At 40.5% G+C, this 14,715-nt stretch overlaps 1 protein-coding gene across 2 annotated transcripts; it reads left to right on the top strand.

The window, feature by feature from the left end:
- The first annotated feature begins 5,035 nt into the window (after positions 1-5,035).
- On the top strand, positions 5,036-14,398 carry LOC124998505 (NACHT, LRR and PYD domains-containing protein 3-like). Of its 2 annotated transcripts, none has more exons than XM_047572961.1 (11): positions 5,036-5,225; positions 6,935-7,225; positions 7,299-7,397; positions 7,700-9,557; positions 10,225-10,398; positions 11,525-11,710; positions 11,876-12,016; positions 12,119-12,292; positions 12,380-12,553; positions 12,871-12,917; positions 13,083-14,398. In XM_047572961.1, exons 2-11 carry the CDS (start codon positions 6,946-6,948, stop codon positions 13,604-13,606), a joined length of 3,657 nt encoding a protein of 1,218 aa, XP_047428917.1. In that variant the 5' UTR covers positions 5,036-5,225; positions 6,935-6,945; the 3' UTR covers positions 13,607-14,398. The 2 variants fall into 2 exon arrangements, with proteins under 2 accessions (XP_047428917.1, XP_047428916.1); XM_047572960.1 differs by having other exon boundaries at positions 6,928-7,225.
- Positions 14,399-14,715: the final 317 nt, after the last annotated feature.

Below are 14,715 nucleotides of genomic sequence, written 5' to 3'. Positions count from 1 at the left end.
TGCTGCACGTAAAGATGATGAAACAGAAATGAAGAGTACAGTACAGTATGTGCTTCAGGCTCGCTTGTGGGGCAGGTAGCAGGGGCCTTTTCTTCATCTCGTATTCTCTTTCTTTCATATCTAGGACAAATAATAGAGTACAGTTAAGTGAAAAACACAAAAAAATCAACACATTGAGAGATAATACAATATCATATTAAAGATGGACACACGAGAAGATCTTATTTGCTCAGATAGTTAACAAGCTACCCAGAAAGTACAAAATTACAAATACATGACATGACACTGACCTTGCCACAGTTCCTGATATGCCTCTGTGTGAAAAAACAGACGGAACAAAATCTGGACTATCACAATCCATGGACGGTGCTCCTGGTAAGAGAAAGTATAAGATTAACGTTAAACTTTACAAACATTGAGCAGAAGACAGACAAATTTGTTGGCCAGTTAGTTAGCCTATGACCTACTGAATCACACTCATATATTCTCATTAACTATGCTAAAATCCCACGCAGTCCTAACTCATTATCCAGCTCATGTTGGAAAACACAAACGTACCAGACACGAAGTGGGCGCTGCACAGACTCTCGCCGCCTTTAGGACCTTCAGGACCCCAATCCGCCCTGTTAATGGCCTGGAGCCACAATAATCTTCTTCTCTTGGCAAAAGGATGAGATCCCCTCGGGATATTAAATAGTTTCCATCCATCCTGTTGCCGATTCGTGCAGTTCACAGCACAACAGCTCCTTGTCATTTTCTTTCTCCGCTGACCCCGCTGGTAAACAAATAAGAAATGTCCCGCTTCCTGCCCCCTGGCTGCGCGCGCATATGTGCGATGACGTCGCACAGAAACCTGTCGGTCAGTGGTCGGGACCAGGCGGCAACCTCCGGGTCATTTTGTTGATATGGTTGATACCTTCAAAATTAACTGGTTAAAAAAAGGTGCATTAAAAATCACGATTCTGTTGTTTTTTTCTTTATTCAATATCATATTTTTAATAGGTTGGGAGGGCTTCTGCTTCGGTTACAAGTTACCTGTGAAAATATCCAACTTCCATCAGCTTCTCTCCTCACAAATCTCTTCCTTGTGACAAAGACTACCTATCAGGAATAAATCTGCTTTCTTCCCTAAATTAAATATTCTGCACTGATAAAAAGACGTTGGACATCGAGTCAAGCAAACACACGCGCCTCCTACAATGGTGACTATGTTGTTCCTAGGTGCACAACATCATTTGGACAGTCTGCCTTCTCTGTAAAAGGGGTTAACCTATGGAACACTACCCACTTACTTAAAAATAGAGACTGATGCAAACATTTTCAACGGAGGGCTTAAAAGATGGCTAAACGGCTGAACAACAATGCTCACATGTATAAATACCGCTGTTTTTTGTTGTTGTTGTTTGTTTGTTTTTTCTTTCCTTTTTCTCCTTTTGCCATTGTTCTTAATAATACTACTAACACTGATTATCTTATGTTTTTTTAAAAAAAAAAGCCGCCTATGGACTGGTGTTGTAAATTAGCATGCTTACTATGTACACTCAAATATACACTCAATATCAAATAAACATAACATGACATGACATGACATGACATAACATAACATAACATAACATAACATAACATAACATAACATAACATAACATAACATAACAAAACATACCATACCATACCATACCATACCATACCACACCACACCACAACACAACACAACACAACACAACACAACACAACACAACATAACATAACATAACATAACATAACATAACATAACATAACATAACATAACATAACATAACAAATGTTGTTTGATGATGAGTATGGCAATATGCTTTCCTATGAGCAGTTCATGTCAGTCCACAACTTCCCAATCCCTTATTTTTGCCAATATCTTCAGAAACGTGAGACTGTTGTTCCGAGAGAAAAGTTCTATTATTGGAAATCCTTGATTATGGATATGGACTGGAAAAGATCATTGTTATTATCCCACAAATATTGTATCTCTAACAGAGCTTAAGAAGTCTCATTTGTCTCTATTGTAACAGACAGATATTTTAAGTAAGTGGGGTGCCAGTCAGAGTCCCGTCTGACAAAAGTATGAAGGTTTGATAGAGCAAAGCAGTCCTTAAACCTGTACAAATATATTATACTATTTACAACCAATCCCAACATAATTGCAGCGTTGCACCACCCAATATGGCCCTTGCCATTTTGGTACTAGGCTTGCTGCAAAGGACTTGGAGGCCTAGGAGGCCTTGGAGGTCTTGGACTCCAGTGGACCTCTGAGAGGTCATCCAAGATTCAGCTCAGCAGGAGAAACGATTCACTCTCTCTGTGAGGTTTGTCTGGGGATGGTATGCCGATGTCATTTTGTGTCCTACATTCCAGGTCCGACACATTGTCTGGAAGATGGTCGAGATGAACTGGGACCCACGATCTGAGAGGACATAGACTGGTATGCCCCATCGGGTGAAGATATCCTTCACCAAAACGCGAGAAATGTTCCGAAGGTAAACGCATGTCGGCCAGGCGAAAGGTAAGAGCTGTTTAGGCAGGTATCTGTGCAACCCCATCGCACATATGCGTGCGCAGCCAGGGGGCAGAAAGCGGAATCAGCGGAGAAAGAAAATGACAAGGAGCTGTTGTGCTGTAAATTACACGAAAGGGATGGATGGAAACTGTTTCCCGAGGGGATCTCATCCTTTTGCCAAGAGAAGAAGATGATTGTGGCTCCAGGCCACAGGATGGATGTGAATAAAGCAGCGTCTGGACAAATGTTTTTGAGTGCCTGAAGATCTTCCACTGTAATTGCTAAGTGAAGGAGGAAATATATATAGATGTAAGGATTATCACATGACGGAGTAATTTTAAAATAACATTTAGGCTACGATTTTATTAAAATACTTGATATGTAAATATTGCGTTGAATTTATCCCTGCAGAAAAAATGTGAAATTACCTGGGACACCTGCCCTCAAAGCGCAAAACCCTGAACTCGTGTCATAACATTTTAAGTTTTGCACATGGCCACAAAGTACATAATTATACGCGTCCAAAGATTTGTATGCACGCAAACTGTCCTTAGTGTAGACTACACACTAGGTTTCTCAATTAGATAATTGTATATGTCGGGCCATATTATAGGTGGCCATTTGGACATATCTACAATCCATTCCTCACTCGCAATATGATATGGGTCTTGTAATTTCTCACCAGTGCTGAGGACCAGTTTGTGCAGGTAATCAGTGCAGTCTGAGCTGCTGATGCTATACAGTTGGTCTGAGCCATCTCTGTCGAGACCTAGCTAACGAGCTGTCAGACCTGTAGCGTAAACCTACAGTGACTTTTTTTTTTATGTTGTCACGCCGTAAAGTAGCCTCGTCGTAAACATGTTTTTTTTACTTTGACTTTGTTAGCATTCACTAACATTATGGCCCTTCTCCTGATATTGAAAGCGATTTTTCGAATGAAATGACATTTTGCTGCAATTGTGTCAGGGAGAACTTGAACACAATACGGCATTAATACCACATTTTGCCCCCTGGTTGCGCGCGCACCCAGTATTGTTTGTACACAAGAAACCCGTATATTCTACCCTGACTGTCTCTGCTTCCTCATCTGTCACCTGACTTGGACTTCCCGGCATGTTGTTATTATAGGGCGTGTTTGGGTCCTCCGCAGGACTGATGGCGTGCTACTATTGGTTGTTGTGAATGTGGGCGTAGATGAGTGGATTCTTGTATGAACATGTATAATAAGTCTGTATGACTGATCCAATTGTAAATTAATTAAAAAAAAAAAAATAATAATCCCATATTGATGTACTATTTAAAACCTAACTCACCAAAACTACCTGCAATCATACGAGGTAAAGGATATATAATACAATATATACAGCATTTAAAATATATATTTAATATATTATAACACAATGTAACCCTGTACAGTGCAGCTGTCTTCCACCTTTGAAGGGTGACTTGTCTGACTAAATCTAGTCATATAATATAGAAATATGTGAAATTTGATTGTGAACAAGTTAACTAACTAAAAAAAAAAAAAAAAAAAAAAACTACCACTGCAAGTCTACAAAATAACAATATTTTGCTTGCATTGAAATACATAAGTCTATATATGTAGGCAACAGATGTTTTGGGTTTAAGGCGCCTGTCTATTATTTCTATCTTTTTAAGCAAGTACGTTATCTTCAGTACTTAAAGGCCTTTCTACACTGCAGGGTTCTTTCTGCTAGGCTTTATATGGCTGTAGTGTGGAATTCAAGTTCTATTGCAAGCAAGTACTAATACATATAAATAATTAATTGTAATATTTTTAAGAGCAAAAGTGACAAATTAAAGTCAAAATCATGAAAACATCAACACTAAAGTTAACACTTTTGGGCTGTAATAAAAATCGGTGATGGAGTGATGACTTTAAAAGTGTTCTCTGCCTAGATGAGGAATACTGACACTCCAGCTCTTCATCTCATGTAGAACATCTGGATCGCCTGGAGGAAAATGTGTATGGAATATTATTATGAATATTCACACTTTGGTTCATCGATCTAAATTTGCTATCTAACTTCAACTACTAAACTAATTCTCCAAATTCAGTTACCAGCTGGTCTTGTAGAAGGTGCAGCAAAGCAGACAATTATTATTATTATTTTATTATTATTTGAAATGATGTAAAATGTACCAAAACCTCAAACTCAGCTGAAACGTTGTCATTAGCTCAGGCGAGGACTCACAGAGACCGAGCCTAGCAGCTAGCCGCCTCTGGCATCGCCCACACGTCACCTGTCACTCAAAACGGTAACGCACTTAATTATACAGAACTTTAAACGTTAATTAAAAATAAACGTACAGTTGTCACCAACAGTAAAATAAACATTTGAGACCAAACCCGTCTTTTGAACCAGGCTGTAAACATGATTAATAACGCTGTAAATTTGAGCTTTTTAACATGGGGGTCTATGGGGATTTGCTCCCTTTTGCAGCCTGCCTCAAGCAGCCACTCGATGAACTGCAACTTTTTGCACTTCCGCATGGGCTGGGACCGTCTGGGAACCCTGGGAACCCACCATAGTAAACAACATTTAATTATTCTGCAACGGGTTACATTTACATTTGGAAGAGTGTAGCGAGCATTAGGACCCACAGACGGAGGACCCCTGGAAATGAAAGCTGACTTGATTCTTCTTCCTGTTTTATCAAGAGACTTGAAAATGTAGGTAAAAGACCGGATTATATATCTGCTTTCGACTGAACATTTGCGTTTGGCTGCTAGATCCATTAAAACGTGTTTTAAAAAGTTTGTATGCTTTGTTAATATGAGGTGTAGGAGTTACAGCAAAGGCATGAAAGTGATTTTTTTTCTTCCCACAAACTTGGTAGAGATTATCAACGCTTTTTTTCTCCAGTCATCTGCATGTGGCGGACTTTGGAAACCAGACTTTTTTTTTTTTTTTTAATAAAGCCTTTAAACGCAGCCAGGAGGAGGCACAGAAGTCAAGCGTTCCCTCATAACACTTGAATTACACATGCTGACAGGCCATTTTCAAATCTGGATGCAATTGTACCAAAAATATTACATACCCTGCATTTAATTTGAATAAATAACAAGACAAAAAAAAAAAAAGAAAAAAAAAGATGAGAGCAGAAAGGATGCAGAGTCAGCTTTAATCACCTTGAAGGGTGCTGGATGTACTCTTTAATAGGGGTCCTCTACGTTTTTCAGGCCAAGGACCCCAAACTGATGGCAAGATTAAGTAGGAACCCTCTACCTACTATATGTGTTCTATATTAACCTTGGTCTAGTGCTATTTATAAATATATTGATGTTATTATTATTATTATTATTATTTTTGCATTCAAGATTAAATAATATACAGGTACAACAGTAGGGTGAATATGCAACTGCCATAAAGATAATAAATAAAAATAAAATATAGAAATTTAAATTTGTGGGGGGAAATTATATATATCTATATATATATATATAAATGTCTAATCAACCATAGATTTTGCAACTTTTGAAGGCCTGTGCTCTTGAGTGTTGTTATGATAACTAGCATGACGTTGAAGACCCTTCCAATCTCTTTGTCTTGCAAAATTAAATTTCAACACAATATCTGAAAATCCAGCTCCCCAAAGGAGTTAACAAAAGCCAAATAAATAACAAGATATATATAGTAAAGAGTGAATTACTATTAAAGAAAAGTCAGACTTGTCTGTGTGACAAGAAAACCGGATGATAACTGATGAAAATTATTTGTGTTGCAAAACAAATACAGTTAAACTACTGCAGAAATGTGTTCCTAATTTATGACTGAGAAAAGGCGAGGGCGGGGAAGTATGTGTGTGAACACGTCCTTGGGTGTCAGTGTGAGAGACAGAAGAGAGGAAAGAATGCAATTTATGTTTCCTGTTAAAATGTGGAACTAGCAGAGGGATTTACCCACAGGGATAAATCGGCTATATGTGGTAATGCAGTCTCTAAAAGGACAGTTTTGTTCTTTTTTTGATCTTTTAATGACAATTTTTGTCATTGAACCCTCATAATGGTACACATACAAAGTGTGGTTGGCAGTCACACTGTCACAAAGTTATGAAAGTGATATAATAACATGGGTACTAGTACTCTATTATTCAGACTATTCAGAATAAAAATGCTTCTTGTAATCAACTAAATTGGAACAGACTGGGTAAACAAGATGGAACTGTCAATCAGATTTAGAGGGTTGGTGTTAACTTTTCTTGTCATAAATGCTTGATTTGATAGTTTCTCTGTGATTGCACTAAACATTTTTATGTGGATGCCTCCTGTAAACACCATCTGTCTTGACAAGTTTCCAAGAGAGACAGAAACACTAAATCAGTAAATTCAAATTGCTGAAGTTGGGTGTCTGATGATACGACTGTGTCTGAAGTGAGCAGGTATACCAGCCATGGCATCACACGTGGAGCTTCTCTTAGGAGTTCTCCTGGACCTGGCAAATGATGAGTTCAAGCACTTCCAGTGGTTCCTAAGGCAGGCTGGCGTCGTAGAAGGCTTCCAGGCTATCCCGAAGAGCTGGCTGGAGGAGGCTGACAGGCAGGACACGGTGGATAAGATGGTGCAGACCTACAGCCTCCCTGGAGCACTGCGCATCTCAGTGGAAGTTCTGAAGAAGATCGGCAGGAATGATTTAGTGGAGCAGATTTCAGAAAGTGGTCCTAAGTCCCACAGTAAGTCCTAGATTGTAGAAGCTAAACTTTAACTTTTCTTTCTATTTACACGTCTCTCTAATGTCTCTCCAAGAGTCTGCCACTGATGCTGGAGAGAACGCAGGAGTTTTGCCCATTCAAACCGTTCCTTCAGTTCTCCATAATCCTCTCACCTCTGGACCTGAAGCTGAAGGTGAGACTGTGACAGTTAATTGCTTGGGCATTTAGCTGCTGTTTAGTTTAATTTGTATTTTGTCCTCTAAATTTTGCTATGGAAACACAAATATTGAATAAAAGTGGTATAATTAAAAGGACTGCAGAGAAAGGTTGTGTTGAAAGGTTGGATTTTTGTTGGCATAGCTTTTTCAATAAGGATATTTTTTATTTTTTTTTTATACTTTACCAAAGTAACTTGGCTCAGGGTTCTGGTCTAATTTCTATCCCTGAGGTTGAAAGACTCCTTTACACTGAATCATGTGCCTGAATTCCTTACAGAGTTCTTGGTGAAAGGACCAATGCCTCCACAACCCATCACGTCGTACCAACGCTTACTCCGGTCAAACCTCCAGAACAAGTTTATGTGTATACGAGAGGGGTCATCTAGGCAAAATGACAAGAAACTTTTGGACGATATCTACACTGAGCTCTACATCATAGATGGAAATGATGTAGATGTAAACAGGCAGCATGAGGTCAGGCGCATTGAGATGACGCTGAGAAAAACAGGAGCAACCGAGAGACCGATCCAGCACAATGACATTTTCAAACACCCTTCAGGTGAAAAAACACCTGTGAGAACAGTTCTGACTAATGGGATCGCAGGAATTGGGAAGACATTTCTGGTGCATAAGTTCATCCTGGACTGGGCTGAGGGACGAGCCAATCAGGACGTGCATCTCACATTCCCTTTCACCTTCCGCCAGCTGAATTTACTGAAGGGGAAAAAGTTTTGTTTTGCTGAGCTCATTCACAAATGTATCAGGGAAAGCCGAGACATCAACGTGAAGGCACTTAATTACATTTTTGCAAAGCTGCAGGATTCAGGAAACACCAACTATGACAAGAGCCCATTTAAACTTCTTTTTGTGCTCGATGGTTTGGACGAAAGCCGCCTACATCTTGACTTCAGCTACGCCGTCGATAGCGAATGCTCTGTGGACGAGCGACTATCCGTGGGTGAACTGCTGGCCCACCTCATCAAGGGGAGGCTGCTCCCCGCTGCTAGACTCTGGATAACCACACGACCAGCAGCAGCCAACCAAATTCCTGTTGACTTTGTTGACATCGTGACAGAAGTGAGAGGGTTCACGGACCCACAAAAGGAGGAGTATTTCAGGAAGAGATTCAGAGATGAGCAGCTGTGTGGCACAGTCATCTCCCACGTTAAGGCCTCGCGAAGCCTCCACATCATGTGCCACATTCCAGTCTTCTGCTGGATCACTTCTACAGTTCTGATGCAAATGTTAGGAGAAAAAGAAAGACATAAAATTCCTCAGACTCTGACCGAGATGTATACGAGATTCTTGGTGTTTCAGATCAAACAGACGGAAGTGAAGTACGACATGAGCAAGGACATCAAAATCATCAAGTCACTTGCAAAGCTGGCTTTCCATCAGTTGGAGAAAGGTAATCTGATTTTCTATGAGACAGATTTGAAGAACAGTGGCATTCACCTTAGCGAAGCATCTGTCTACTCGGGAGTGTTCACGCAAATCTTCAAAGAAGAAGACGGGCTGTGTGAAGACAAGATGTTTTGCTTCGTCCATATGAGCATTCAGGAGTTTCTGGCAGCACTTTTTGTCACAATGTCAGCCTTTAATGACGGCAAAAATGTGATGGCCCAACCACAAACACTTATCCAGCAGATGCATAACCTTATCAGGAAAGCGTCTACAACTCAAGTCTGTAAGAAAGCTGTGGATAAAGCCCTGCAGAGTCCAAATGGACACCTAGACTTATTCCTCAGATTCCTTGTGGGGCTTTCTTGGAAGTCAAATCAGGATCTCTTACAAGGCCTTTTGAAACAAAAAAGAGGCAGCCCAGAGTCCAACCAGGAAGTTGTGAAATACATCCAAAAGAAAATCAGGGAGAATCCATCACCAGAGAGATGCATTAACCTGTTCCACTGTCTGAGTGAACTGAAGGACTCTTCACTAGTAGATGAGATCCAACAGTACCTGAGGACAGAAACTCTCTCAAGGGCCCACCTCTCTCCTGCTCAGTGGTCAGCCTTGGTCTATGTGGTGCTGTCATCTGAAAAAGACCTGGATGTGTTTGACCTGAAGACATACTCGAAATCAGAGGAGGTTCTTATGAGAATGCTGCCATTGGTTAAAATCTCAAGAATAGCACTGTAAGACGTTGTCTTTAGTGATTTACACACTTGCAGATAACATCTTTTTACGATATATTTTGTTCCAATGCAGTTCACATTTAAAGTTGTGCAAAGTGAACATTCGCCTCAGGTGGAAGTAATTATCATCAGTCCAATGCTGTAATGCTCAACCCTGGACATATAGCCAAATATGAATCAATCTCATAAGAGTCGCTTGGCTACAGCTGGGGAAAACACTACACAACTTTCACAGTTTTTACAGATTTTAAAAAGACTGGGGGTACACACTAACAGACTGGAGATTTTTGTATGAGAACTGGAGGACTGAAGGATCACACACTTAACATCTGTATGACCTGCAATCAACAATACATAGGCACTCTTGCTCCTGCCATAACTCGATTCATTTGATTGACTGTGACTGAGGTCAGGTCATGGTCTGTTAACCTCGCACACTAACAGTTTTTTGTGCCAACTATCCATCTCAACTAGTGGAGACTAGAGCAGACTTTGCCCAACTGGGAATTGTGGGTAAAACTTGGCAAAAAAAAACTAGTGTGTCCTCAGCTCAAGAAAGTACTATTTATTTTGAATGGTTCAGTAGACTGATCAGTAAATCAGAATCTTCTGTGACATAACATTTCATTTTTACTGTCTTTTCCCACTTGTCGGATTCCTAATTTAGACTGGACCAATCTCAGCTCTCACGCCTGTCTTGTGAAGCTCTGGCTCCCATTCTTGTCTCAGAGTCCTCCAGCATGAGAGAGCTGGACTTGAGTTACAACAGCTTGCAGGATTCAGGAGTGAAGCAGCTCTCTGCTGGATTGGGAAGCCCGCAGTGTAAACTGGAAATTCTCAGGTCAGTATTTGTGTCTGGCTGTCTTTGCTTTAGAAAAAGAAAGGTCTTTGAATAGTGTGGACTCCCTGATCAACAAGTACAACATTAAAGATGTATCACTATCCGAGCTTCAGGCTATTTCAGAAGGCTTCCAGAACAACTCTTTCCAAGATGTTGTTTGTGGCAAAGCACACGCAGCCTTCCGCTGGGCTTGTTACTCCTTTGGTAGCTCTAGCTCTGATTGACTGATGGCTCACGCCTAAATTATTGGCAGAGGAATGGTTCTGTATCTCAGTGCAATTTGAACAAAGGCACCATGAGCCAACGCTTACTCTTAAAAGATCAGTTTTCGTGTGACTCACGCCGGCTGTATCCTCTCTGGGGAAGCTAATGCAGCTTCAGCCTCAGCTTCTCTCTGCTGGATTGCTTCTTCCTGTTTTTCTTCTTCTCCTTCCTGCTTAACGCAATTATAACACTTTTTAAGCTGATCCCTAGAGACTCAGTGGACATAAACTATGAAGCAAAACCAAACAAAAAAGGCCAGCTAGTTCCTACTGTATGAAAAATGATAAAATTGGCCTTGTTTTTTTTTTTTTTTTCATGCACAGAGCGAGTTTGTCACTGAAAAGCACCAAAAAAGCAACAGCATGCTTTCTCTGTTTTCACAAATGGGTTGCCATGGTGACTTCCTGCCATTCAAACGCACAACATATTGCAACACATTCACTAAGAAATTTTTGCAAGAGGACAAGAGTGTTATATGACTAACAAAGTGAGGTTTTAAAAGCAAAAGTCAACCAATTTGGGGAAATAGAGCTGGAAGAGGCACAGTCCAGATTTTAAGTAAGGCACAAACAATAAACATAAAACCCTGAAGTGCTATAAGACTTTACCATCTGACCATCTGAATGGGCATGAGAGTTTTGCGATGGAAACAAAAAACATTAACTTGTTTTTCCAGCAGATTGAGAAAACAAGTTAACGATTAAATGAATGCTTGAAAACCGGAATGATGACAATTCAGACTGTTAAGCCAAGCCAGTGCATGACATTATGTACATTGTGTATGGTTAATGGATAATAATCTGTGTAAAAATGAAATTGAAAACAAATGAAACAAAAATGAATGATATATTTCCACATGCAGGTTGTCAAGCTGTGAGGTTTCCGAAGGGGGATGCATTTCTTTGGCCTCAGCCCTGAGCTTCAGCCCCTCCCACGGAAAAGAGCCAGACCTGAGCAACCGTCCTCCAAGAAATCCAAAAGTGAAGACGGCATTTAGAAAAGAGAGATCGATGTCTTATCAAAATGATGCTCCGTGGTCATTTAAAGTGTACAGTATTTATTATTAGCACACCTTGAATGAATGTGTTGGTTTTGTAGAAGAATGTGTAGGATTGAAAAAACAGTGTGAATAGAATAGAATAGAGTGTATAAACAATAATTGATATGTATTATGCCTGTAAGTGTTTGTTTTTAATTGCCATTTCTTGCTTAGATCAAGATGCTGTGAGCCAACAAAGGGCCGGTATTCCAGCCTGAGAGAAATGGATCTCAGTAACAATAACCTGCACAATGGAGGAGTGAAGCATCTGTCTAAAGGACTTCAAAGTGTACACTGTCGACTGGAGAGTCTCAGGTCTGTTCACATCAATGATTCAAGTTCAGATTCTACATTTGCTTCTGTTGCTACTGTTGATTGAAGCGACTAAAAAAAACATCATCACTACTTCTTCTCCAGGCTCAGTTGTTGTAGCTTGTCACATATAGGCTGCGGACATCTGGCCTCACCTTTACTGTCCGACTCCTCCAGCCTGAGAAAACTGGACCTGAGCAACAATGATTTGTGGGATTCGGGAGTTCAGCTCCTGTGTGTTGGGCTGCAAAGCCCAAACTGTAGACTGGAAACACTCAGGTCAGTCGTCGTGAATCTTTGCTTTTACAAAGAGATAAACACCAGCGTGCAAGAGTTAAAAGTTGTTTAAACGTGTACTCCCAACAGGTTGTCGGGGTGCCTGGTTACAGAGAAAGGCTGTGCTTCTCTTGCCTCAGCTTTGAGCTGCAACCCCTCACACCTGAGAGAGCTGGACCTGAGCTACAACCATCCAGGAGACTCAGGGGTGAAGCTGCTCTCTGCTGGACTTGAGGATCCACGGTGGAGACTGGACACTCTCAGGTATATTAACGCCGACGCCAACAATGAGGCCTACCTTAAGGTTACGTGTAATCATGGTTTCATGACAACAACAACGAATCACTGATGTCTCTTGATTAATCTCTGAACCCAGAACCCTCTTGCTGCAAGGCATCACTGCTAACCACCACACCATTTGGAAAGTTCCTTAAAAACGCAAACATTTGGGGACTTCTGGTGTAAATACAGCAGTTGTTTTGTAGCAATTGCTACTAAGGCCATGGTCAGCTAAGCTAACAATAAGTAGTACAAATGTGACCTGTATACCCAGCCTCTGGTATTTTTGTTTTTCGCTTCAGTGTTGATCATTGTGGAGCATGCCGGATTGTACCTGGGCTCAGAAAATGTAAGTGCTATTCTCCACTTACTCACTCAGCTACTTTCATTCTTCACTTCCTCAACTAAAGTGAACAGACATGTTCCTGATCACGACCATTAATACTAACCTATAAGTATTTTATCCTATCGCATTTGATCTTTAAACAGACTTTGTATTTTTCCCTCCTTCCAGATGCTTGTGACCTCCTACTAGACCCCAACACAGCAAACAAGAAATTCCTACTGTCGCAAGGTGATAAACAAGTGACAATGGTGTTAAAGATGCAGTCATATCCCGATCACCCAGACAGGTTTGAATTCAGGCACCAGGTTCTATGTAAGAATGGTGTCACTGAGCGCTGCTACTGGGAGGTGGAGTGGAAGGGACCAATAAGTGTTGGAGTGGTGTACAAATCATTCGGGAGGAAAGGACGGGAGGATGACTCCTTGCTCGGGTGGAACGACAAGTCCTGGGCTTTCGACTGCAACAGGAACATTGCTTTGCACAGCGGAGAGAAGACACCCACAGCTGCAGTGTCTAGTTCCAACAGAGTGGCTGTGTATCTGGACTGGCCTGCTGGCACTCTGTCCTTCTACACGCTCTGTTCTGGCATAACGATCCACATCCACACCTTCCACTGCAGATTCACTGAACCGCTCTACCCTGCACTGAGGGTTCTTGGCACTTATTCTCATGCATTGTTATGCACATGTTAGAGACAATCTCTATATTGTTGAAAATCTGCTCACATGTAAAGAGTCAGTAACGATGTGCAGCTTGTGTGTGACCCATATTTTACCCTTGATGGGCAGCCTACTACATGAACATGTTATTTGGTTTTATTCTATGTGTGCTGGACAAGTGTATGTCTGTCATCCGGAATGAATCATCCACAAACCATGCAGGCTTCTGCAAGTGAGAGCTGTTATTTGTCTTGTTGTTTGATTAAGCTGCTGTACTAATGTGAAAGTACTGTAAATAATACAAACATAGATTATTTTGTAATGAATATTTAATACCATGACTTTATATTCTGAGTGGATCCAGAGCTTAGTATTATTATTTTTTTGCTAATATCTGGCAACAATTTGTCATGAAATGAAGTGTATGTATGAAACAGCCTCAAACACAAAGCTAAGGGCATTAGCATCTAACTAATAAGGGTTGATAAATGATCTTATATAGCGATTTTCTACCTACTCAAAGGTATTCAAAGCAGTCAGAGACACATCCACATTCAGTGTCTTGCTCAAGGACACTTCGGCATATGGGACACTCGGGGGATCGAACCGCTGACCCTTCATGGACAACCCACTCTACCTACTGAGCCATAGCTACTGAGCCGCAGTATCTCATGTCATTATTGTATCAGCTGAAAATCCTTATGGTATAATGTTCAGTTATAGATACAGACTGTGATTAAAAAAAAAACACGGATATGCAAGTGTCACCACGAATATGAGTATTTACCATTACTTTCTAATGAATAAAATAAAATGCTTTTTTAGAAGATAGAAATAGTCTACTCGTCTTTTTATACAGTGATGACAATAATAATAATAAAAAGAAGAGAGGAAAACAATAAGAATATTTCTTACAATCATTATGATTTCATTTAATGTGCAACAGACAGTGAAATTGACCGATGCTAGACAAGTGTGGGAACACAAGCGTAGGCTGAAGAAAATTTATACAACCCCGCCATCTAGTGGTCAAAGAATAAAGGTGTAGATTTTAGGTTTAAATTAGACGATGGCCATTTTTTAGATTATTTGTACAACAAACCTACTAAAGATTTGTATAATAAAGCTGCATGTTATATTTC

This window comes from Mugil cephalus, chromosome 20, assembly GCF_022458985.1.
Source record: "Mugil cephalus isolate CIBA_MC_2020 chromosome 20, CIBA_Mcephalus_1.1, whole genome shotgun sequence".
Lineage (NCBI taxonomy): Eukaryota > Metazoa > Chordata > Actinopteri > Mugiliformes > Mugilidae > Mugil > Mugil cephalus.
The sequence above is the reverse complement of the archived record's forward strand: the minus strand, read 5'-3'. Positions and strand labels throughout refer to the sequence as shown.